The sequence below is a fragment of the Leucopleurus acutus genome (genome assembly GCF_964270905.1).
Source record: "Leucopleurus acutus genome assembly, chromosome: 4".
Lineage (NCBI taxonomy): Eukaryota > Metazoa > Chordata > Mammalia > Artiodactyla > Delphinidae > Leucopleurus > Leucopleurus acutus.
This window is the reverse complement of record NC_139146.1, coordinates 22,039,909-22,067,397: the sequence shown is the minus strand read 5'-3', so window position 1 is coordinate 22,067,397 and position 27,489 is coordinate 22,039,909. Positions and strand designations below refer to the sequence as shown.

Below are 27,489 nucleotides of genomic sequence, written 5' to 3'. Positions count from 1 at the left end.
CATTAAATAATTTATAATGCTTAAGGTCAAGCTCAGTATTTCACTCCTCTTCAACCTTTTCCTCATTCTTTTTCCTATATTTGAATACCTCACAACAAACCCCTCCAACTACATCTAAGCAGTCACCAAATCTTACTGTTTTATTCACCTTTATCTTTTTCAGGAGGTCTATGCTCATATATACATCTGCCTAATAAAATTTTCCACTTGAATATCTCACATGTACTTTAAACTCACCATAACTCACCAGTATCTTATTCATGTATTTCTTATTACAGTGAATAATACCATTATCCCCTCATTTGAGGGAAAAAAAAGTAATTTGATGGACATCAGAAATTACATAATTTCTGCCTCTTGGACTATCTACCCACCAAACACATATGGGTTGCATACACACACACATGCATGCAAATACACACAGATACCACCCCACCCATCTGACCAAATCACTAATCCTTGCTAATTATCACCTAAACTATCACAAGTGTCTCTTTACTGATTTTCCTGCTTGCTTCTTATTTCACTCCACATCACCTCAATCTAATTTCTGTACTGCTGCGGAATGGCCTTCATGGTGTAAACATCTTCTGTCTTCTTTTTGCTTGCATTTTCATAATGGACTATAAGATAAATTCTAAACACTTTCACAAAGAATACAAGACTTCAGAATCTGACATCTGCCTATCCACTCAGATAAATCTTCCAATTACTTTCAGTTTCCTTTGTCTGGAGTATCTCTTCTCTGGGATTCCCACAAATCCTACAAGCTTCACTTGAAATGCTGCTTCCTTCATGCAGATTCCCTGTCTCTTGAAGGCATGTTTAGATACTACTGCTCGCCTTTTCAGTATTTTTTTTTTAACATATCACTATTATAACTACCAGATTGTTATATTGGTTGTTCACATGTCTGTCTTTTCACTAGCGTTTTGGGAGGCAAAACAATATATACACTTTAAAATTAGAAAAAAAATTTAAATGTGATATACTGACACTACAGACACTTTAGAAAATTCAATAATGTCTAAAGAAGAGAAAAGTAAAATTATTTATATTTCTTCCACAAAGAGGATACCATTATTTTAAAATATTTATTTTTTTCATACACATACACATACAACATAAGTTATATATTTTTTATTTGTCTTAGAACATTCATGGTTTGGTTTCATTTTTTCCTAATAGCTAGCACAGGGCTCACAGCTAGCACATACAAAATAGCCTATTTGGTGAGTAAATGAATGATTCTAAATGTATGCCCTTTTCCTCTATTTCCCCAACTACTGTCTTATAATCATTCTTCTGAGCTACTGTGATTATATCTTCAATCGGTCTCATTGTCTCCAGTTTCTTCTCCCTTTAATTCATCCTCCACATTGCTGCCATGGTTATAATATAAAATAAAAATCTTGCCACATTATTGTCATATTTATGAATCCTTTGATGACTTTTATTTCCCGTGAAATAAAATGTAATTCCTTATCAATCCAGACTTTTCACAATTTAGTCCTAATCTACTTTCTTGATTCTTCTGTTATTTCTACTTCCTGTATCGGCATCAATCTAGTCTAGTTACACTAGACAATTCACAGTTCTGAAAGATTCGCCATGGAGTCTCACTCTTGTGCCTCGACTCATGCCACTTCTGCCTAAAATATCCTTCCCTAGTCTTCCTCATCAGGCAAATATTTGATTCATCCTTCAAAGATAATTTTTTTTAAAAAAAAAAAACCTCTTCTGTGAAGTCTTCTTCAACCCTACCTCCATTTTTTTTTAGCCAAATAACTTGCTCTCTCAGCTGTTTCCAAAGAAGTATTCCCCAGAGCTAAAAGTACAGTTCTGTACAACTGCATTCCCTCACCTCCCCTTATGCACTCATGGAGGTTCAGACTTGGTAGGTCTGGAGTGGAGACAGGAATACATTGTTTTAAAAACACGCTACATCCCAAACCAAACAATGCGACTTCAGGGCCAGACTGAACTCTGGGTTGCTAAGTGCTAAACATTCTTTTTAAAGCATGACTCAGAATCGCGCTAGAAACAGAAGTAGAGCATGTTGGGGTCCATGCTTTCAGGTATAAACAAAACCAATCATTGTTTTTGATAGGTTTTATGGGTATGAGTCCTTAGGAAGTGAAATCAGACTCTTATTTCAAAGTGTTCAAAATACCAGAGAAACAGAAGGATCGAAAACAAAGTGAAACAAAGGCATACAAGTATTAAATATTAAAAAAAAAAAAAAGAGGAAAGGACATGAGGCCACATAAGCTGCTTCTATTATATTGTACTCATACAAAAGTGAGGAGATGAAGCAGCACAATAAAAATAGTTATAAGAAAATATGATATGTGCCCAAGAAGTCATCAAGGGCCTTGGCTCATTCAAATCCTAGAATGGCATTACTGGCTCTAAATAGGTCACTTAGCACAAAATGCTTGAGATTTTCCTCATTCACAAAGACATGCAACTCCTTTTAAAGATTTCAGTTCAAAGCAACTCTGTGTAAAACCTATCCCCATTTTCTCTTGCATACAATATACTCATTCACTAAACAAATGCCCAGAGAGGAAAAGTGCATTAATAGTTAATTTTTTAAATCAAGAGTTTTAGAGACAGAAGGACTGTTAGAGGATCATCTAGACCACGCTTCTTAACCTTTTTCACAACATAGTACACATGGAAAATTATGACTGTCTGGCACTGGGATAAAAAGATGAGACTGCTAGGGACTAACAGTGATTGGTAAAGAGTTCATGCTGCTCCAGGCCACACTTGGGGATCATAGAGATCAAGATGTCATACAACCTCTGTAACCCATATTGCTTGAGAAGATATACTAGATAAACCAATACATCATAGAGATGAGGAAAAAACCAAGCCCCAAAGGGTGGCTTAACACCAGAGGGGTTAACAAAATCACTTAGTGGGAAAGTGAGTATTGGGTTTTCACAGGCCACATATGAACAATGATTCTAATGTGTGCTATTCAGAATTCATCAATTCTGAGCATTGATGGTGTCATTTTGAGTGGTACACCAATTCACTGAGGTACCCAACATTAGCAATAGAAAAGACAATGAAAAGACAATGATCTCTCCCACAAATATCTGTACCATTTTCCAACTGTATTTAAATGCTACTGAAAAAATAAAAGAGAAATTCATTCATAATTCTCTAAATTCATTGAAAAATTGCTAGATGAAATACTAGAAACAATTTTTAAATGAATGCAAGAGGCTTCCAGGAAAGCAGTGGTATGAATATAGGGAAAGAAGTGAGAACTGAAGCAGTTGGGTGCCCTGGGAGAACCTTTATACCCAGGCTGCCCAGAACTGTACATCTTCCAAGAGCAGAGAGCTCCATCTAGCATAAAAGCCATGCTCAGGAAAAGCCATTCACAAGGAAAAGAGTTCAGTAGAAACAAGTGAATAATAACCCTTCACAGAGGTAAGCAGGAAAGAAAACTGTCTAGAAGGGAGAAAAGCTCTCCTGAGAATTTATAGCCACTGGAAGGTTCAGACATGGATTTAGGATCAAAATTTATACTGTTTACGTGGTAAGGAATATCATACACTAAAATTCTTCATTTCTGGACCCATTTAAACTGGACTCAGGTCTGTAATGTCCTCATGCCCATGGCAGAAAGAAACACAAATCCTCCCTTGAGGAATGGATTTTAAAAGTTCAAAAGATTGTGTTTTATTTTGAATACAAGTTCACAATAAAAGAAAAATCACAAAACACATGAGAAACTAGGCCACCATAATCAAGTGTCACATAGATTATAAACAACAGGAACTTGGAATATTGGAAATGTACAAATACAAGGAATATATTAGAAAATAAATTAAATACATTTATATGTTTAAAGAAGTTTTAAAATGGAGAGGAGGGAAGTAAAAGTATGACTAATCAGCAAGAGATTAGGCAGAATTGGAGGAAGAGATCTCCTAGAAATAAAAAGTATGATAGGGCTTCCCTGGTGGCGCAGTGGTTGAGAGTCCGCCTGCTGATGCAGGGGACACGAGTTCGTGCCCCCGTCCGGGAAGATCCCACATGCGGCGGAGCGGCTGGGCTCGTGAGCCATGGCCGCTGAGCCTGCGCGTCGGGAGCCTGTGCTCCGCAACGGGAGAGGCCACAGCAGTGAGAGGCCCACGTACCGCAAAAAAAAAAAAAGTATGATAATTGCAAGTAAGTATTCAATGTAAGAGTTAAATAGCAGATAGTTACAATGGAGAAGAAAATTAATAAAATGGAAGATTTTTACTTAAAAGGAGAAATTACACAGACTAAAGCAATCAAGATAAAAAGGTAAAAAATTTTTTAAAAAGAATTGAAGACACAAGGAGAACAGAGAAAGTCCAAAATATATCTAGTCAGAATTTTAGAACAATCAGGAAAATTTAACCCAAAGAAAGTAATGTAGCCATAATAAGTATCAAAGTATTCTTTAAAGAAAAAACATCACCAATAAAGAAGGGAACTGTATAAAAATAACAGGATATAATCAAAAGGATACCACATTTGTAAATGTATACTGTTTAATATCATAGCCTCAAAATAAATAACATAAAATAACTACAAAGAGAAATTGACAAGTTCATCAACATTGTGGGAAATTTCTACCTCATATCTCTTGGTCATTAATACTTAAAGTAGATAAGACAACCAATAAGGTTGTGACCAGTAGATAAATAAGTCCTGTAGATTTAAAGCACAGTATACTGAATACAGACAACAATATTGTATTATAATCACCAGACTTGCTAAGAGAGTAGATCTTAATTATTCCCACCACAAAAAAAGAAGTGATAATATGTGATATGATAAAGACTACAATGGCAATCAAATTATGATATATAAATGTATCAAATCAACATGTTTCAACCTTCAATCTACACAATGCTATATGTCAAATGTATTTCAATAAAAAATAAAATAAAATGGAGGAAATTTTTTTTTAAAAAAGAAAGACCAGTAAGAATGTAGATAATTTCAACAATACAATTAAAAAGTTTGATTTCATTGATGTATATAGAAGCCTGCCTTCAGTAATTGGAAAATATACATTATTTTCAGGCACACACAGAACATTTACAAAAATTGACTGTGTCTCACATTTCCTAAAGAATTGGTATCATACAGAAGACATTTTCTGATAATAATATAATTACATTAGAAATTATGGCAGGGATTCTGCTTTTCCTATTTGTCCTGGACATGAGAGTTAGACGCCATTTCCAGCCCCTGGTAAATTTAGGAGGCTTAGCTCTGTCTTATGGAATGTGAGCAAAAGTGTTGCATGTACTGTCAGGCCTGAATACAGAATATCCTGTGCAACCTTCCACGCTCTTGCTTCCCCTTCTTCAAAAACGTAAGGAGCAAAAAAAAAAAAAAAAAAAAACGTAAGGAGCAGTGTGTTGAGAATTTTGGCACCCTAAAAGGGAAGAAGCTTATTCTCTGTGTCATATACAGAAACATTCAGGTTGGACTTCAAATGAACAAGAAATAAACTTGTAGTGTGTTAAGCCCTTTGAGATTTGGAATTGTTTGCTGCCGCTGATAGTTTACTATGAGAACACAGAAATTAAAAATAAAATAAGAGCTAAAAATAATCCTCTCTGTCTGCAAATTTTTAAAAACAATTCTGATAACTCAAGAGTTAAAGAGAATAGTATAATAAATTTTTTTAGATACTGGAATTAAATAACAAATAACCCCCCACAAAAAGTTGGGGAGCAAAATAATATAGAAAATAAGGAAATAGAGACAAACATATAATAAAGGAGCAACAAAATGAAATGTTGGTCTTTGAAAAGATTAATAAAATTAACAAACCTCTAGAAAGGTTGATCCAGGGCAAAAGAGGTAAGGTAAAAATTAACAGTATTAGGAATGAAAAAGGGGAACACTGCAGATATAGCAGAGGTTTTTAAAATAAGAGAATATTTTAAAAACTAAAAGATAAGAGACATTGACTGCTTTTATTCTGGACTAACTTGTCTGGGATGTTTGTATAACGAACAGTGTTGGAAGGTATAGTGTCTCCCTCTGGAGCAAACAGCCTTCATACTTACTGCCCAGTATAAAAGATTCAGGTTCCCTAAGCTTAGGGTTCCTTTTCTATAAGGCACCCAATGCATATGCAGGCATCCATCTGAGCCCATCCACATTGCCCCATGGGACTTGGAGACAAGGAGAATAGATGTAAATAGGAAGCTCATGCTGCTTGCTGTGCCTTAAGTAAAGTCTTTTATCTCTGACTCAGGAGTTCGTGTCTTCTGCCAGCATTCATGAAACTGTGGTAAGCTAACTTGGTGGCTTGTAAGTATGGCAAAATCTCAGAACTCACACAGTTCTTGACACTGACAAAATGATTTTAATATGTATGTGGAAGATCCAAGACAAGTTAAGATCTTCTTAAAGAAGAAAAACAGAGAGGATACTGCTTGCCCTGCCAGATATAGATTCATTATAAAGTTATAAAATTTAAGAGAGTGTGATATTGGGATGGAAACAGACTAACAGACCAATGGAACATGATAGATGTCATAGAAACAGACAACCATATACAGAAACTTAATACTGATCCAATGATAATCCACTTGTGGGATGTAGAAATCACATACTCAGAGATCGCTTAACAAAGAAGGTAGAAAAGGGTCTTTCTAGTCCTTGCTTGGCTCAGTTCATCAGTCAGTTAATGAGTCCCTGTATAAAAGGATGAAAAATTTAAAAAGAAAAACATCTAACACTAATAAAATTTTATAATTTTTTTATGGTATAAAAATGGCTGGGACTTCCCTGGTGGTACAGTGATTAAGACTCCACACTCCCAATGCAGGGGGCCCGGGTTTAATCCCTGGTCAGGGAACTAGATCCCACATGCATGCCGCAATTAAGAATTCACATGCCGCAACTAAGGAGCCCACATTGCCACAACTAAGGAGCCCATGTGCCATAACTAAAGAGCCCACCTGCCACAACTAAGACCCAGCACAACAACAACAAAAAAAACCTTAACATTTCAGCCAAAAAAAAGGAAAAAGAGGGAAGAAAGTATTCTAGAGAGCAAACAATGAAAGTACAAATGCAGTACCTTCTAGATAAAAGGGAGTTTTGTGTATGTATAGACTCATAGATTTCTTTTGTAAAAGTACCAGATGCAATAGTTCCTTCACAAACATTCTCCTCTGTGCTGATGGCATGGTTTGATAAAAGACCAGGGATAGCCTCTGATCTTTGCTACTTATAGTCAGAATGAATTGCTGTATATTAGACAAAACTGAAATTATCATTTTGAAACAAGGTATTTTCCAAGTCAAATATCAAACATTAGATGAATTTATTCAGCCTCCTAGAGGTACATTTACAACCAAGTCATTTGGATGCTCTTAGAAATAAAAAGTGGTCATAAAACTGGGATATTCTAGAGGAAAGAAAGGACTTCCTTTATTTGACCCATAAATAATCTAAAAATTCTCTTTATCTACATGGTTTCCTCCAATTTTTCTGGAAGCTGTTCCAAAATCCTTCTCTTTTTTCCCCTCCATGCACCCTATTGCCAAAACCTAAGCTCACGATTATTACTTGATCATACTCCTTCCTTCTTATTATCACTACCCAATTCCTTCCTTTCTAATCTGGCCTTTCAGAAGAAAAGCATCCTTGAGCCCCTCCTCCCCTTTTTAATGTAAATGAAGGAGGCCCACACAGCTTCTTTCAAATTTGAGCTCTCTGAGGCCTAATGCTCAAAATATTCTTTAGGAATTGGCATCCAAAGGGAAAGTTGGGAATACTTATGTTAAGATTTGTTCTTTTTATGCAAGTCACATTGTACACAACTTTCTCCTTAATTGGACTACAAATTCCTCAAAACCTGGAACCATATTTTAATCATTTTTATAAATGTCTGCCATAGGTATGACCTAAAGAAGCACTCAGTATGACTCTTGAGCCCCACAGCATGTACTTTCTACTGTACCATCTGTGGGTGTTTCCACATTTCATTTAGGGGCCTAGAGGGAATTTTGAGGGAAGAGGGTCCAGGAGACTATAATATGAAACAACATTCACACAGCTAGCAGACCATTTTTACTTAGATTGTATGTTTATGTCATTCATCCATTTATTAAAGTATATTTATTAAGTGCCAACAATGTGTCAGATACTATTCTCAATGCTAGGGATACAGCAGAGAACAAAACAGACAATAATTCATGCCTTCATGGGGTTTGTGTAAATATGAAGACAGTGATTAGTATTATGGAGAAAAATCTGGGAGGATAGGGAGTTCTAGAGGAACTATTTTTTCTATTTTTTAACAGGGTAGACAAGGGATGCTTCACTGAGAAGGTGGCATTGAGTAAAGGCCCAATGTGGTTTGGGAGAGAGCCACACAGATATCTGTATAACAGAGAAGAGCCCATTTTGACTCCATGTTGGATCTGTTTCTTTGACTTTAGCCTTTGCTTTTTGTTGCTTTTGTTATTATAATCATACATAATGGTCTGCCTCAGGGAACCCTACCAACCTGTGAATGGCTGTAAGAAAGAAGAAATTGACATCCCCTCCCCGAGGCTGGCCATTTCAGGAAATGTTTTCCAAGACTGATGGCACTTTTTACTTTACTTCCTCCCTGCCTCTCCCTCTGTATTCTGCCTTTTTATTTTACTTCCCTCTTTGATTCTATAAAAGAAACTGGGGACTTCCCTGGTGGCCCAGTGGTTAAGAATCCGCCTGCCAACGCAGGGAACATGGGTTAGATCCCCGGTCTGGGAAGACCCCACATGCCACTGAGCAACTGGGCCCGTACACTACAACTACTGAGCCCACGTACCACAACTACTGAAGCCTGTGCGCCTAGATCCCATGCTCCGCAACAACAGAAGCCACCGCAATGAGAAGCCCATGCATCGCAACGAAGAGTAGCCCCCGTTCGCTGCAACTAGAGAAAGCCCGCGTACAACAGCAAGACCCAAAGCAGCCAAAAAATAAAAAGAATTAAAAAAAAATAAGATAAAAAATAAAATAAACTGGCATCCAGACCCCTATAAGATGGTTTTTGGGGACCCTATTCCGCCATCTTCTTGGTCTGCCAGCTTTCCGAGTAAAGTCGTGTTCCTTGCCTCAATACCTTGTCTCCCTATTTATTGGCCTGTCGTGCAGCGAGCAGAGTGAGCTTGGACTCGGTAACATCTGGATCAGTGTTCCTCTCAGAGGGAACAGCTTGGGATGTTTGAGAAAAGCAAAGAAGACTGGGGGTCTAGAGCAGCAAAAGTAGGAGAGAGCATAGGAGGTGTGGTCAGTGAGTTATCAGATAATATGATTGTGGAAGATATATTTAGGCCATGTTTGGGACTGGATTTTACTCTAAGATAGGAACCGTTGGAGCATTTTGAGCAGAGGAATAAAATTTATTTTACTTTTTAAAAAAGTTCTAGCTACTTTTCGAGAACAGACCTAAGTGAGATACATGTGGAAATATTACTGAACCAGGTCCATCTCCCTGATGGGCAGTAAGCCAAATGCCGAGATGCGGAGGTTTGCAACAAAGAAAGAGTATATTCATAAGGCAGCCAAGCGAGGAGACAGACAGGAGGACAAGTTTCAGATCTGCCTCCTTGAAGGCAAGGGTAGTAGAATATTTATGGGAGGGGCAGGGTGGTCTTAGGCGAGGGGAAAGGTGATTAGAGGTAGGGGAAAAGGTGAGGTAATCAGTGTCTTGTGCAGATGTATTCAGGTTACATTCTTCTGCATAGAAATGGAGGTGCTTAGTATGATCTAAGTTTTCTAGCCCTCTGACATCAAAACACCATTCATCAGACACCTGAGCAGGCCCAGTTTTAAGATTGGTGGTCTAATCAGTCTTAGCCAGCTCTCACCAGACAAGAGCTAACTCCAAATTTCTGAATACAACTGGGCTACTTAAAGAGGAGAAAAAAAGAAAGAAAGAAAACAATGACTAAAACGAGCTTAATCAGTGAAGGCAGTTTACATGCAGAGGGATTTTAACAAGCTGTTCCCCTATCTGTTGCTCTGCAAGACAAGCTCAAGAATTCCTATTAGTCATCAGCTTCTGTTAACTCTATGGGGCACAGTTTAAGGAATAGAAGATTGGCTTTGAGGTTATTGCAATAATCTAGGCAAAAGAAATAGATCAGAGTGGTAACAGTGGAGGTGGTGAGAAGGGGTCAGTTTCTGGACTTATTTTGAAGCCTTCAAAATCCAGGATATACCCAGGATTTGCTGACCAGATTCGATAAGAAGTATGAGAGAAAAAGGAAAGAACAAGAGATGAGTGAGTACAGGCAGAAAAGAGAAGAGGTTCAAAGACTAGGCCCTAAGCATTTCAGCATTAAGAGTTTGGGTTGCTGAATAGGAACCAGCAAAGAGGATCTCATCCAGTCTCAAGGCTTTAAGTATCATATAAGCACTGACAATTCTCAAATTTATATTTCTACCCCAGACTTCTTCCCTTAAATTCTAGCTCATATATCCCAATCTTCACATCTTCACTTGGATGTCTAATACACATCTCAAAATTAACATTTCCAAATTTGAGCTTTTGATATTCTCCCCAAAATCCAATCCTCTCAGTCTCAGAGGGTGGAAACTCTATTCTTCCCATTGCTCAGCTCCCCAAACTTGGAGTCATTTCTCCATCTCATATCTTATAACCAATTCTTCTGCAAATTCTATTGGTTCTACTTTCAAAATATATCCAGAATCTGACCACTCCTCACCACCTACACTGCTCCCCACCCTGGACCAAGCCACCACCATCTCTTGCCTAGATTATCGCAACAGCCCTTCTAAGTGGTCTGTCCTTGCTCCACTGTGCTCTGTTCTCCACAGAGCAACCAGAGTTGTCCTATTAGAACTGCAGTCATATCATGTCATTTCTCTGGATAAGACCCTCTAACAGCTTCCCATCCTAGAGTACAACTAAAGTCCTTATGATGGCTGATGAGGCCTACATTATCTCTGACCAATCTCCTAACTTCTCTCTCCCTTACTTTGTCCTAGTCACATTAGCCTCTTCACTGTTCTCCAATATACCAGACATGTTACCACCTCAGGGCCTTTGTACTTGCTCCTTCTTGCTGGGATGTTCGTCTCCTAATATATACTTCTGGCTTCCTCCTGCATCTCCTTCAGATCTTTAGTTGAATGTCATGTTTTCAATGAGGTCTTCCTCAGTCATTCTATCGAAAATCACAATCCCTACTCCCAGGAATGCTGTCTGCTTTCCCTGCTTTATTGTTTTTCTTAGTATTTATCATTATCTAACATACAGTATTCTTATTTGTTTATCTTGCCCTATGCCTATTTCTCCTACTAGAATGTAAGCTCCATGAAGGGGAGAATTTAAAAATTTTTATTTACTACCCAGTGCCTAGAATAGTAACTAATATGATAGGTGCTCAATAAATATTTGTTGAGTGAATAAACTAGGAGGGAAGAGAGGAGGAAAACAAAGATTATATGGTTTTCTGGAATCAGGAATGAAATCTCTTCAAGAAAAAAGGTAATATTGATGCATTTTTGACTTAAGATGTGTTTATTTGAGATGTGTTGAAGCCATGCATGCCATTTTGGCATCAAGAGCTTTGATACAAAATAAGGGAGCTAAAGGTCCCCTAACCAACATCACTTCTTGACCCACCACTGCATATCATGGAATCAGAAGGTAAGAATGGAGAATGGATGATTAAGCTAATGGTGGTGAAGGCCTTGTTAGAACAAAGGCTTGTTAGAACAAAGAGATTGAATATAATAATAGATGTATTGTACATATAAACATAATACAACATAAGCCCAGAAGCAAGTAGCCCAAGAGCAAGCACAAACTCTACTTAGGAAGGTCAGAGAAGGTTTCAAGGAGGTAGAAATATTTGTAGAAGGGGACTGTAGAAAAATCAGTGGAGACTCACCAAGTAAGAGAACTCATCAAGGAGAGGGAAAAACTATTGTTTGTAAAACTTCTAAGTTCCAAACAATGAAGAGCCTACCAACCTCAAGCCCAAACATAGTTTTAATATAATCTTATCAGTCATATAAAAATGAAAACAGGAGAGAACAGCAAGAAAACTGGGACTGCAGTTGCTTACAACTTTTGTTGCTTGCTTGGAATAGACAGCAAAGAATGAAACAATACCTAGTTATATATCCTCTGAACACATTTTGACAATTTCACATTTCCCCACCCAACCTAACCAGATCTGTGCCTTGGGAACCAACAATCAGATTATTATTTCCTCTCTTTCTTTGGGTAAGAGGGGTGCGGTACAGGTAGACTTCCATCCCCCCAGCCTAAAAATGACTTAAGAGCTTGATTAGATTGTATGAGGGAAAAGGTAGAAAGAGGATTCTAGGATGATTCCTGGCTTGGTCTACTGGGCAGGTAGTGATAAGTATATTGTTTGAGATTGGGAATTCCTGATGAGGAGCTCATATAAGAGGATGATAAGCCCAGTTTGGGGCATGTTAATGTTGAGATGTTTGTGGGACACTAAAATGAGTTTTCTAGTTGCAATTTGGAATACAGTTAAGAAGGCCAGGAGATAGATTAGGATCTGCCATCAAGGAGGTCACTTGTGCCAAAAGTAATTTCAGTGAACTGACGGGGCACAGCCTAAGACTAATGAAATTGGGAAGTTGGCATGTCTGGACCTGTTCAGCATCTGGGCCCTGGTAAATTTACTCTGATGATGGCATGCTGGAAGGCCTTCTGATGGCACCACTTGGCCCAGATGCCAAACCTCCATATGCACATTTCCTTTTCAACCTTGCATGGCACATACTTCTTCCCTCCTACCAGGATTTCTCTCCAACGATCAACCATCATAGACTTACATCTATCCTGAAGTGAACCACCCCAAATCGCAAAGTATCAGAGTTTTTATTGTTTTACACAGCAATATTTGTTTCGCTTTTATCTCCAAACTGTCAAAGGTTCCTCCTTCTAAACACACAAGCACGCACACACGCAAATTGCTTTCTTTTTAGCTACTGAACTCTCTCTCCCCTTTAGTTCACAAACAGTTCTTTTAAATAAATGGTTTTCATTTGCAGCTTACACTTCCCATCCACTCATTCTTGCCTTAAATCCTTTCTATTTGGGTTCTGTTACTACCACATTAAAAAGTGTCTCTAAATTCTGCCAGTGACCTACTTCTTGCTAAATCCAGTGACCTTTTCTCATATGTCATCCTCGATAATCTCTGTGGAGAATTTGACGGTGCCTTAAAATTCTCTTTTCTCTTGAACTTTGCTCTCCTGTTTTTTTCTTTTCCCGATTTCTTTAACTTTTTCTGATTCATCCTTTCAATAAACATTTACTAGGCACTGAATTTTTTACTCTTAAAATGTGTCATAATTTATGAGATAAAGTAGTAGGTGGATTTGGGTTCAGGCAAACTACATGGGAAACCAGTAGATTAGTGGACATTTGCATGGGAGCATAGAATCAGAATAAGGAGAGTTATTCATACAATTCAGATTTTGTTAATGGCATTAGGTTCTGATGCACTGATAAATCACTCCCACATAGGATATATACTTAACAAGTATACCAGACCCTTCACTTTCTGTTTTATTTCTTAGCAATTCCTCTTTTGATCTACACATGCTTTATTTATATTAATCCCACAGCTCAATTCATATCTTTCTCACTTAAGGAACTATTCTTTTTCTATCTGTGTGGCCTTCAACATGTGACTTAACCTCTCTGTGCCTTGTCTGCAAACAGGGGTTAAGCCATTATTTTTTAAGGTGACAACATATTTTGAATGTCATCCTTTCTCATGTTTATGCTAAAGTTAAACATTTTGGTGATAATAATAATAATGGCTAACATTTATTACACAATTAATATGAGCCAGGCAGTGAGATAAGTACTATGCCATGCAACAGCCTTATGATGTTGATATTATGATTGTCCTTATTATATAACCATGCTGCTGAGACTCTAGCATGTGATACATGGCTGTGAAGTCCAGATTCTGTCACTAAATTCCTTGACTATACATTCTTTTAAAAAACTTCATGTTTTCTTTAATTAACTTTTGTTTAATTAGGTCATGCTAAATTTGTATATAAAAGCAGGGGTGACTTCTTGCAGGTGAGAAAACTGTCAAAGAAAATGCTCCTGTAGACAACAGGAAAAATACAGGTTGGCTAGAATCGTGAAAGAAAATGTGACAAAGTTCTGGATAAATGCTGGGACTATACAAGCAAAAGAAAAAAAAATGATTTGCAGGTTTTATTTGGCAACATCTTTCTTATTATTCCTGTATATGAAACTTTCTCTCTTTCCAGGTTCCCAACCTTATTATGTTAGCTTCTGTCCTTGACAAGCTGGTCATCGGGCTCTGTTTACTTCTCCTTTTCTCCCCAGTTTACCTTAAGGCTTAATTTAAGAGCCTAGAAGGAAATGCTTAACTAAAAGACATAAATTTGCAGAGGAAGACAAGTAAAACACTGGGCTTGCCTATAAATGGATTATTTTGATGGCGTTGGATTTGATCCTTATTTTTGGCAGTGAAGGTGGTAAGTGTGTTTGTGTGTGTGGTACACGGGCCAGGAAAGGAAGGAGAGGTCTGCACAGCAACTGGCACGTTTTCATTGTTTATGTTCAGCATTTTAATAATGTTAGTATTTGCACAGCTGAAGGAAAGGAAAGCACCCTGAGGATAGACACCATGAGGAACTCTAGAAGTTTGAAAACCAGAAAAACATGAGTTGGGAAAGAGCCATAAATGTTAATAAGTAAAAAGCACCTCAGCCAAGATAAACCTAGTGTTGGGATGCTAAATTCCAAAGGGAATCAAAAAGGAGCACATTGAAATACTTAATCTGACAATTCTTAACTCTGTTTTTATCATGAAGGTATCACTACAGAGATATTCAGAGATCAGGAAGTTGGAGATTTCTGCACAGTATAATGAAAACACAAAAGCCTTTAAATGAGAACTTTTATTTATTTTTTAATAAATGTATTTATTATTTATTTATTTTTGTCTGCTTTGGGCCTTCGTTGCTGTGAGCAGGGGCTACTCTTTGTTTTGGTGCATGGGCTTCTCATTGTGGTGGCCTCTCTTGTTGCGGAGCACGGACTCTAGGCACGCAGGCTTCAGTAGTTGTGGCACATGGGCTCAGTAGTTGTGGCTCGTGAGCTCTAGGGCGCAGGCTCAGTAGTTGTGGCGCATGGGCTTAATTGCACTGTGTCATGCAGGATCTTCCCAGATCAGGGCTCAAACCCGTGTCCCCTACATTGGCGGGTGGATTCTTAACCACTGCGTTATCAGGGAAGTCCCGAGAAACAACTTTTAATTTCATCTCTATAATTTACAAGTATGTTGCATGGGGGATTTTACTTAATCTCTCAGAACCTCAATTTCCTCATCTGCAAAACAAAGGAACTGCCTAGCAAACAGTAACTAAATAGTGGCTGTAATAGTTCTGTTTACTATTAGTTGGTGCCCTTAGGTCTCTGTCTTGTACTATCTCACTTTGGCCAGTAGGATAATCACCACAGCTCTGCTTATAACTATTCTGCCTTTGCTATGGGATGGTAAGGAGATCAATTGTAAGCTGGACCTTATTCAATATAGGAAAATAGAAACCATGGAAGGCATGGCAATTAGCTATTAAGGAGAATGCAAAGGCTTTTTGCACAAACCAAAGCCCATGCTTCCATAGACAGCCTCATCAGCTGTAAGTTTTTCCACCTTTTTTTTATCCTTTCAAGCAGATTCTTTCCTCCCAGGGTTACCACCATATCTAAGGCCCTGAAGGCTGGTAAAGAACAGATAGTCCTCTCAGATATGTCATTCAGCACTAGCCTGGGAGCTGCCCTGTTTGGATTCTCCGTGCAATAATCCAGAACTGAGCCTCAGTAATGGTAATGTGCTGTCTGCCCACCTAGCAGACGGTCAGTCCCTACATCTTGGGCCCCCCAGATCCTGCCCTAATCTCCAACTGCCTACAGTCACCTAATATAGACTCAAAATGGGACAAGGAGAAACACAGGATTAAAAAACAAGTGCCCAGTCAAAGGAATATCAATGTAGACATTGTTTACCACTTGGCTAAAGGGCTCATGTTTACCACTGGCTGAATAAAGTTGCCATTCATGGGTCCTAATGGTGTGGATTTTTGTTAGGTGGTTTATTGGCAGTAAAATTCACCTTATTTATTCTTTTTTTCTCTTTTAGCAAGTGGTAAAAGAGTTGGAAATGCAACTTCAGCAGGCCCAGAAATGGAAATGATTTGGTTACAGGGGTGTTGAAAAGCTCTGCCAAAAACTTCATCGTCACTAGCCTCCTAAGGCACCAGGTTCCATCGTTAGAATCTCATTATTCTGCCTACAGTAAAAGGTCCTGTTATTATCTTTAGCATCAATTAGTTTAAAATACTTAGGGCCTTGGGGCGAAAATAAAGTCCTACTCTGTTTCATTTGGGGTTAGGGAGACACTTCAAGGACAGGAATGATTAGTAGGACCAGTGTAGGTACTGAGACCCTGGGGGTAGGAGAGATTCTTCTCTAGTGTACAGGATGTGTGGGTGTGGAGAGGACACAGGGAGGAGGGCAGTCCTGGGTCTTAGAGGTGCGAGGGTGGGGGCTACAGCCAAAGAAAGACTGCAACATGACAAACTGGAGGGGAGTTTAATCTAGAGCCAGACCTCTGTGTAGATGAAACAGAAATATGTTAACTGCGACTTGATTTAAAATTGAAAGGCACTGACTTTCAGAATGGACCATCTGAAAATGCTGTATAATAACCATTAAAGTTCTTTTTAAAATTTAGCTGTTGGGACTTCCCTGGTGGCACAGTGGTTAAGAATGCGCCTGCCAATGCAGGGGACATGGGTTCGAGTCCTGGTCGGGGAAGATCCCATATGCCGTGGAGCAACTAAGTTCCTGAGTCACAACTACTGAGCCCGTGCACCACAATTACTGAAGCCTGCTCTCTAGAGTCCGCGAGCCACAATTACTGAGCCTGTGCGCCACAACTACTGAAGCCTGTGTGCCTAGAGCCTGTGCTCCGCAACAAGAGAAGCCACTGCAATGAGAAGCCTGCGCACCACAATGAAGAGTAGCCCCCGCTCGCCGCAACTAGAGAAAGCCCATGCGCATCAACGAAGACCCAACGCAGCCAAAAATAAATAAATAAATGTTAAAAAAAAATTTAGCTGTTGTGTCATGAAGCAAATGGATAGTATACATTGTTTTAAATCTATGATACCAGTAACTAATTCTTTCTTCTTTTGAGAACAAATAATAACTCAAAAAACAGAAAGCTATCAGAGATATGTATAAATGAGCTTAAAATATAAGGCAAAACAATTTTTGGTATAATTCAGAAATAAACAAAAACAAGTAAGTTATTCTATTCTTCAAAACTTTAAAAATCTTTTAAAATAATCTTTCATTTTGGAAACCAAAATCAACATAACAATTATTGTCTTTTGAGGACACCATTTCAACCTATAGAACTGTATATAACACAAAATTGGAAACATATAAAGGTGACCAAATAGGAAAATGGTCTTTCTGAATATATTTTAATTTTTTACTGAGTAATGCAGTTGATTATTCTAAGGTTCTAAATTCTTCCATATTGCAGGAATAAAACAGTAAAAGGAAAAATTAACACTTACTAAACTTTTATTAAGTAACAAGGATTTCTAAAATTGTTACATGTAAAATGTCCATGGTTCTATGTGGTAGATACTGTAACCTCCATTTTACAGACGAAAAAACTAAGAGTTTGAGAGACTTTACTAATAGCACACCACTGTAAATGCTTAAGCCAGGAATATAAAAGCAATTTAGAGATCTTGAGAGGGAACTTAAATTCATTGGCTTGGCTAAATGTTTCTCACTGGTACCTAATTAATAAATTCAATGCAAACTTTTACTTAGAAGCAGTGGCAACAGGTTAGCTTACACCTACCATTTACTACCTTGAACTGTCAATCCTATGATCAGGCACTTATTTTGGTCGCATATAAAACAACTTCTCCCTTAAGTAGCCACCATCATCTCATACTCAATTGACTGTTTATTACAATTCTATTTCCCCCCAAGTGTTTGACATAACAGGAAAATAATTCTAAACTCATGCATTCCACAATCTCCAACCCACTCATTTATTCATTCACTTAATGAATATTGAATGTCTACAATTCTTGCTGCTGAAGATATAAAGCCTAAGTCTTATGAAGTTCAATAGGAAAAAGAGATACCAGATAGATGATAGAGATAGATTGATAGATGGATGACAGCTAGCTAGCTAGCTAGACAAATAGATATAGATATAGGTATAGATAAAATAGTGTTATGCCCTTGTGGCAAAAACTGAGAGTTGTCAACCAGTAATCATTATCTTCTTTGTCAGTAAATTAACCTCTGAATTTAACTGGGCGTGGCCACCCAGAATAAATCTACATTTCCCAACATCTCTTGAGCTGTGTTTGGCTATGTGACTAAGTTCTGCCAAAGGGATGTAAACAAAAGAGATCTGAGCAATATGTGGACATGTTTGAAGGAGACCTTCATTACTTTTTCTTTTTCTTTTTCCTGCTGCCTTTCTCATTACTTCTTCTTTTTTCCTGCTGACTGAAATAAGAGCATGCTGACTAGAGCTGAAGCAATCATTTAAGCCCAAGGGGCTGCATTTTAGGGCCAATGAAGCAAAATGTTAGAGTTGACTGCGCCCCTGATAATTATGTCAATCACACAAACCCTAGATTATTTACCTCTGGGCAAAATTTATGTGTGAGAAAAACAAACTTCCATCTTTTTGAAATTTCTGTTTTTAGGGTTTTCTGTCACTCCCATTCGACTTTAATCTTAACTAATACAAAATATTTAAAAAGTAAAGCAGAGTAAGGGATTAGAGTGTGGCACCATGTGATATTTTATTTTTTTCTTTTTGCGGTACGCGGGCCTCTCACTGCTGTGGCCTCTCCCGCTGCGGAGCACAGGCTCCGGACGCGCAGGCTCAGCGGCCATGGCTCACGGGCCCAGCTGCTCCGCGGCATGTGGGATCTTCCCAGACCGGGACACGAACCCGTGTCCCCTGCATTGGCAGGCGGACTCCCAACCACTGCGCCACCAGGGAAGCCCCATATGATATTTTAGACAGGGTGACTGGGGAAGGACTTTATGAGGAATCAATAGTTGGGGGGAGTCCTGAATGCATGAGTAAGCCAAGTGGTAGGGGGAGAGCATGTTCCAGGAAGTGGGAAATAGTAAGAGCCAAAGCCTGGATGTGGGAGGGAACATGCTTCTGTGTTCAAAGACCAGCAAGGAGGCCAACATGGCCTACCTTCCCAACTTCTTATCCTGATTCCCAAACAGAAATCCTTGACTCCAGACCTTGCAGAGATCAGTCAACTTTGCAGGCACTGTTCTCTACAGGGTCTCTTCAGAAAGACTCATGACCCAGCTGTGAGTCTAAGCTTTTACTCAGATAGCTTCAAGGCTCAACCTCTAAGGGCCATTACAGAATGCTCCCCCACTTCGCCATTCAAATATAACACATTTTTCTGAACTTACTATAGGTTCTCACTCTTGCTTAAGGGATGGCACTATTGATCTGCCCCATATTGCTTTCTTTCTTCTTGAAACTCCTTAGATATTATGGTCAATACTTTCATGTTAATTGTTAATAATCTATCATTCTGTTCTAATTGACGTATTCAATATGTATCTTTTGCCACCTCAATTAAGATGTAATGTAAGGGCTACATCTTAAAAAGTTTTAAAAATCTTTTTTGGCTAGTATCTCTTCAAACAGAAGGTACTCCATAAAAACCTTCTGTATGTTCATTCAAACATCTTACAAACTAGAAACACAATGGAGAGAACCTAATCTTTCTTGGTTCCTCCCTTTTGCCAGGAAGATATGAGTAGCTGAAGTATTTGGTGCTATATATAGTCAGTTGATGTCAGCTGGATGCCAGTCTCTTCAGAAAGGCTCAGTCCCCAGTTTGAGTCAGAGCTAGGGACCATGCTATCCCAGGCTCAAGGATAAAAACCATCGGGCCCAAGTGCCATCCATATTCCATCTCCAGTCTTTCCTCCACAAATCAGGATTCATCCTTCCTGAAAAGCACGGTCTAAGAGCAAGGTAAGTATATTGTTTCCTAAAATGTTCTATTAGTCAGTTGTCCAAGGAAGTTCAGAGTTGTGACTCATTAATGGGCTTTCTTTGCTTTAAAGGACAGCTGTTGATGCCAATATTAAAATACTACCACCAAAGAGTTCTGGTTTAATCTGGCGTCCTTTCTTCATTCTTACAATTTGCTGGAATTGATGTACTGTGATGTTGGTACAAATGAAGGCCAGTAAGGAAACAATGACAGATTAAAATAAACTGTGGAAAAGAGAGAGGAAGGGGAAAGGAGTCCAGCTCTTTCATTGTTTCTTATTGCCCAATAATCATTGTACTAGTATATAGATAAGACTGGGCTGGAAACTCTGAGAAACAGCCTCTGTTCACTGTGACATTGCCTGTCAATGAATAGCATGCTCTGTCACCAGACAAGGAATGGTATTAAAGTCTTTCAGTAGAAAGCAATAATAAACTCTTAATAAAGAACAAAGATGCTGTCTCTCAAAAGGATGATTATAAAACACTCCAAATGAGTTCTTGACATTGCCTCAATAATGTTCCTTTATTTTTCACAGGGAGGGAACAAAAAAATCATGCTATCACATAATACCATGGTGAAGCAGAGGAAACAGCAAGCATCAGCCATCATGAAGGAAATCCATGGAAATGGTATCAGTGAAAACCCTTCACAGCAATAATATAGCTCAGCATTAATGTAGACTCTTCCTGATGTTATTTAATATTCTATAGTTTACTTCCTTTAAATTCTTGCTATTCTGTCATAACAAACCTGGAGCTCTAGGGGGTGTATAAAAGCCTATGGTAACTAATCCTTTTGTAGTCATCCTTTCTCATTTGAAAGCTATTTTCAGATGAACAACTGCTCTAAAGGAATGAAGCAATCTGACAGCTGATGTACATTCTACTTGGCTTGCCTTTCACATTTCACGTTATAAGTTAATATCACCACTCTCAGATCTTTTTTTCTCTTTTTTGGACAGGTCTCATACAATCTTGTCTTCATTGTCCATCCCACAAGATCTATCTTGATTTCTTTTACCTTATATTACATATATCATTCAAAATCTGTTCTAGCGTCTTTTTTTTTTTTTAAAAAAAAAGGTGTTAAGTTGGAATTCATATTCATTGTGAACTTCTTTAACCCTGAAACCAGTCTTCATATTTAGTAACTGATTTACCGAGATATTCTGTGTGGAAATCTACTTCTATTTATAATTTCTAGGAAAATATAGATTTCTTATAGTCTCAAGCATATAACTCAAAAAAAATTTAATATAAATTAGATGCAAGATGGTATTCCACTCTCTTCTCTAAGTTCTAGCAAAACACTCTAGAAAGTAATGCTTTATACATTGCATTTTGATTGTTATAAAGGAAATTCAACTTTGATTGTTATAAAGGAAATTGAGCAAAGGATAGCATCAATTTTAAAAGTTAATAAGTAGAATATCTAGATAGTTTTAAGGGCTGATTTGAGCCGTTCCAGAATATATTTGTGGAGTTTTCAGGGCACCTCCTTATTCCCTTTCTATTAACAAGGAATGTGACCTTTTACCTGAACAATACTAAGACCTAGAGCAATGAGATCTTTCACCAGGTAGCTGGGAAAAGGCATAAGTATAGCATTTTCATATTTCACCTTCCATAAAGCAAGCTGAATAGAACCAATCAGAGACTGTGTTAGATGCTTCCCCCCACAATGCAGTCATATCTAAAGGGTTCTGTTATTAAGTTTTGTTTTCTATTTTTTTGCAATACAAAATCACCATACTGGATTCAACTTAGACCCATGTTTTACTAAGATGTCAAACTAGTTTGGAATAAAGTGAAAATAATTCTGAATCAGACACCAGAACTAAATTTGTACCAATGCAAGGTTCCAAAATTCAGGCTTCTTTTAAATTTTTGCACTTCTTTGTATTTCCTGCTTCATGTAGTTTACTTGAAATTGTTTTAATAGTTTCCTTGATCAATAAGGAAAAAATCAGATAATCACTTGAGTTTGAGACTAAATTATTTATCTTAAAACTAGGCTTGGGATAAGTTATCATTTTCTAATTGCATCATAATCATAAATCAATTCATCATTTTAATGTATTCCCAGTTTAAATCATGTGTTGGATTCTACTCTCTTATTTCTGACATAGACCTATAAGAGTATCTTTTCCTTTTTTTATAATATAACTTTTATTTTTTTATGAAATATAAAGAAAAAGTACAATTATATCTCAAGGGGGAAAAAACCCTCAAGACTATAATCTCACCACCAACAGGTCCTGGCCAAGTAAAGTCTGCTGAAGCCCTCCCTCCCAAGTCACGAGAAGATTTCCAGTCCCTTAAATGGAGTCACATGCTCTGCCTTTGTTTGGAGGTCAAGTACTACAGATAACAGGGATAATCACAGACTTCTTTCTTAACTCATCTCAGATAAAACAGCTGCAGTACTTTAGGAAGCAGTTTAAATAATTTCCCTCTTTTATTTCCTCTGACATCTTAAATGGAACTTTACTATTTGTATGTGACATAGTGTTTAGAGATCTGGAGCTAGGGGAGTATCATTTTTTCTAAGGAGGCAGAAATGAGACATGGACTGCAGAGAAACCTTTCTGGGAATAATTCTCCAAACTTTCAAACACTTCACACCAACAAAAACCTGGATAATTTAAGATAAAGCATGCAACTCTTTTGATCTTAATTCTAAGACTAATTAAAATTTGGACTGGATTGTCCTCTATAAAAATGAATAGTGAAGCTATTTGAAGTTCTTCTCCCACTCCCTTCTCCCCTTGTGCATCAAGATTTTTTTTTTCAGTATTATAATTCATTTATTTTTTATATCACTCTTCAAAGACATTTAGCCTGGAGGAGAATGAAATGTGACAATGAGATGGCTAAATGAGCTGTCTTCTAAACCTGAGCTAGGAGTTCAGTCCAGTTCTTGCTGTGGGGAGAGAGACTATAGCTGGTGAGCCTTGAGATGATCAGTAGGAAAATATAAGAATCAAAAAGGAGAGTTTTTCATCAGAGCACTCATTGAATCTGAAGGAGAAATAACCTCAAAGAATTACTGAGAAATCCTGCCCATACAGACTAAAATACATAGAACTGGATAGCACAAGTAAAAATGTAGATAACTCACAGCCTCTACTAACTATACGCCAAATTGTTCACTCATTATGGATCCATAATGATTTGGTGTCAAATAATGTACCAGAAGCAAAAGTAATTAATAAAAAGTATCTCCTAACACTAAGGCTCTATACCTTCAGACAGACCATCCTCAGCATCATATCATGATGATCATCAACATGGTCATCAACATCAATATTAAAAGTGTTAGAGCTGATGATTAGTAGCTGTTTTGTGTTACTACTGTGATGCAAAACCCAGAAGCTTTAAACAGAAATATCAGAGCCATGTTGCAACTGTATAACAAGTGCCATTCTAAAAGACAAAAACACCAAAATACTTTGCCATTATCTGTCATGAATTAGTTGTGGAGGCAAGAAAAGATGGCTTATAATGGTTCCATGCCCACCAGCCCTGTGCTATTTACTCCTGATGCTGTACATATTCTCCAGTGGTGATCATGTTTCTCTTTCACTCAGTAACTCATTTGAGACTTGATTACTGAAGGAAGGGAGAGAGAGAGGGAAGGATAAAAGAATAGGAAGTAATAAGTCTATAGAGAAAGAGAATGGGGAATGAGAATGGAGGAAGGAGAGGCACTCTAGAGCAACTGGCATCCGTCCAGAAATGGTGGGGAAAAGGAATAGGAATTAAAATTATCTAAGAACTGGGAGTATGCTGTCCCCTGATCTTAAGCACAGATATTGCTGACAGTTTAGACGAAGAGCTTCAGAAATAAGAAGACTACAGTTGTTTCAGTCACCCTACAGTTTTCGCACCTGGGCTCTGTGAGGGCTTTTTTGGTATGTTTTTTTTTTGTTTGTTTTTTCCCTCATGACTGGTGAACAGCTTTTCCCAGCACACAGAGAGGACTGAGCAGATTGTTTTTGCGATTTCAGGAAAAGAGTTTAGTCTGTGGTCTGAAAACAGGAAGCCAGGTTCTAAATGGAGTGCTGTTGTTGATATCGTACCAGGAGCCCTGAGTTCCAGACCAGACAGCAGATACCTCATCTGAAAATGAAGAGGTTGGATCTGTTGAGTCATCTAATTCTAAAATTTCATGATTCTAATATATTGAGCTATGTGCTCAAACATCAGTGTATTTGAGTTTTTCCACCAATAACAGAGGCAGTGATAATATTAACACAAATTGCAGGGGTACTTTGAAAAGCATAGATATAATGTCTTGACTTTCAGACAAAAGATAATGTGAAGACCCCTTTTACTTTTCCTGTATAAGCGTATCTTAAAGTATAATTAATCAAGTCATCAATATAAAAATGAGGACACCAGGAAGGACTTAAACACTACAGATCAAATGTAAAAAGTCTAGGGGAGAAAAAGAACTTAACCTAATGCTTAATGTACAAATTTGTTAGTTTTCTTTGGTTTAAAATTTCACATTAGCATTCTCATAACCCGAAGAAAAAGCATGCTTTATCTTGAAAATTGGTGTGCAATAATATGTTGTGAAATCATGGATTTTTCTAAGCATGCCATAGATTTCTAAACCTCTAATAACGCTCTCCAGCAAAGTAGCAGCAGAGAACTAGGCTAAATTCCAATTTATACCAAAGTTGAAATTACAATGTTTAATTCTTGCCATATTCTATCATCCTAGAAGAATGATGAACATCATTTCTTTGTTGCCTTTTTCACTCTAATATGCTCTAGATATACGTCCTATAAACAGTACTAGATGAATTACTGGTTTGTGTAACTCAATTTGCATAATTCAATACATTGGTAATCTCATTTTTTAAATGTTTATAGATTTACACAGTTATTGAATGGTAATACATTAACAGTAAATTTTTGAACTCAAATCAAGGCAAGGAGATATGAAATAGGAAAATATAGAATCCCAGATGAGTTTCAAAATCAACTTTTTAATCTAGAGAAAATTATTAAAGATTATTAATAAACTTTTAATCAAATGTAGACTTTTCAAGTATTATTCAAAACCACAGTCTGGACTATTAACTTTTATATAATATGTATATATGCATGTTACAGTATGCAATAATGTATATTTATGGACTATTATTCAATCTACACAGGCCAACTGTCTGTAAACAGGCAGAAGAGTCCTGTTAAGTGTAGAGAAAATCTCTTGGCTTCAATCAGGCTTTTAAGTAAATTGATAGGACCACCCTAAAGCAAATCAATTTCAGTTATCTCCCCTTCTGTGGTTTTGCCCATTTTACCAGAATTGCAGCTGCCCGTGAATCATGGCGAAACAGTTTTAAAAGATCTTTCGTCTTACTACTATTATTTATAAGTGGGTATCTTTACAAACTATGAATTGGATTCACTGATCTAACTAAATATGTAACTTTGGCAGGATCAAAATTACAAATTAAAAATACAGAACTACCTGTGCACACATAAATCCTTGTTGACTTAAGTTTTAGAATGTTAACCTATGAAATAAATGTGAAAAAAAAAAGTTTTTTGGAGGAATTTAGGTTCAGTGTCTGCTCATAAGACTGCATATTGAAGAAAGGTTTGAAAAAGGAATTGATCACATTTTCAAAGATCACTGATACTCTCCCAATAAAACGCAATTTTCCATTTGGTTTCCAGTACTCATAGTAATATGGTTAAAGTGGAAGGAAAGTATATTCAAAAATCAAAAGTTTGAACTTTTTAATGTAAGATTTTAAATCTTAATTTAGCTACAAAAATAATGCACATTTGAGGACATTACTGAGAAAGAATATTGATTACAATTATTTAATATTTCTAGTAGATTGAAAAATGTGGAGGTTTTTGTGGAAATTAATTTGATAATGGTCAAGACCCTAAAGTTATATTGTAATAGTTTTTTATAATTAGGTATTTATTCCAAAATAATCATTATTTCCTTAAAATAATAGCAAACTATAATAGATTAAGTCCTATAAAATCTTTAAAGAATAAATGGAAAATTCTGGATCACTATAAACGACATTAACAGGAAGGCATGCCTAGCAATATTATTTTCAATAGATGATCTAATGCCACAAAGACAACCTTCTAATCCATCAGGGCAAGGATATGAACCCTGAATAAGTTATATCATTTATCAGGCATCCAGATTAAACACACTGTTAAGACCCTGCACAGAGGTTTGCAATAAAGGGCAGGGAACAGCTGAACTTGGATTCTATCTGCTCAGTTGACACCATTCTTTTCACTCTGAAAGTTTAAGTAAATGAAAGTGTTCATACATTAGATTTCCCAACTCACAGATGGTCTGGAACTCCAGCTCCAATTACATCATAAACTTAACTACTGGAAGGGAAGGGGAAAAAAGCCTTGGAGAATTTAGTTTATGTCTTTTATTGTTTGTTTGTTTATGCAAAATATATTGACTTAAAATGTTCCTATGTCTCTATCAGTATGCTAGTGAATATTTAACTGGTTCTTTGGGGGGAAAAATGCCTTGGTTTGTAGAATTTGCCAATTTCTGTGGTATAAATACTCTTGCCATGGCCAATTTTGAGCTACCATCAAGGAGAAACTGAATGCAGAGTTGGGAAGAGATGTGTAGTAATACAACACTATACAGTATTTCCACCATACAGATATAATAGATATAAGAAAACATTAAGAGCATAGATAATAGCAAAAGGGAGTAAAACATTTAGAAAGTGATATTTTTGAGTATTTATTGCTTTCTTTTTAATATAACTTATTATTAAGTTTATATAATTTAATTTTAATAGTGGTTATGTTCACTGAGTTTAACTACTGGCTAACAGAATTTCTGAAAATTTATCAGTCGACTCTTGTGAACCAGTACAAGCCTGCTCCAGACACCACTAGATTTCTCATGCAGTGCTTCTGGTCCCAGAGATACACAGGACCTTTAGATTGTCACTCAAAGCCAACTATTAACTCACTGTCTGTTACTTATAGAGTAAGAGGGAGAAAATTTAGGCTTAAAGGTAGTAGAAGGAAGTATGAAGAATAAGCAAAGAGAGTTGAGAGTTGGTCAATTATTTTGTGTGCCTTCTCCTCTTTCCTTTTTGTCTCTTTTATCTCCTCTCTTGTGGTATAAATTTACTAGTAATAATAGATTGTACCAACTGATTATTGAGGGTAGGTAAGTTCCTCATGGCTCTTGCTGCACATCTACTCCTTGTAGCAACCTGGGTGATGATTACTGTGTTTTGCTAAGAAGGAGTGAATGTTTCTTATGAGCCCAAATGAGTCTGGCCAG

General features: G+C 37.2%; 1 protein-coding gene and 1 long non-coding RNA gene across 2 annotated transcripts in view; one reads left to right on the top strand and one right to left on the bottom strand.

The window, feature by feature from the left end:
* LOC309961333 overlaps positions 1–27,489 on the bottom strand; it is a 187,061-nt gene that overhangs the window by 114,401 nt on the left and 45,171 nt on the right. The window lies entirely within an intron of this gene.
* The window catches only part of MYOZ2 (myozenin 2), a gene marked incomplete at both ends in the record, with an annotated part of 33,916 nt that continues 27,152 nt past the window's right edge, over positions 20,726–27,489 (top strand). The window contains one exon of the mRNA XM_082838476.1: positions 20,726–20,801. Within this exon, the coding sequence (XP_082694602.1) occupies positions 20,726–20,801 (76 nt within the window). The remainder of the gene's footprint in view (positions 20,802–27,489) is intronic.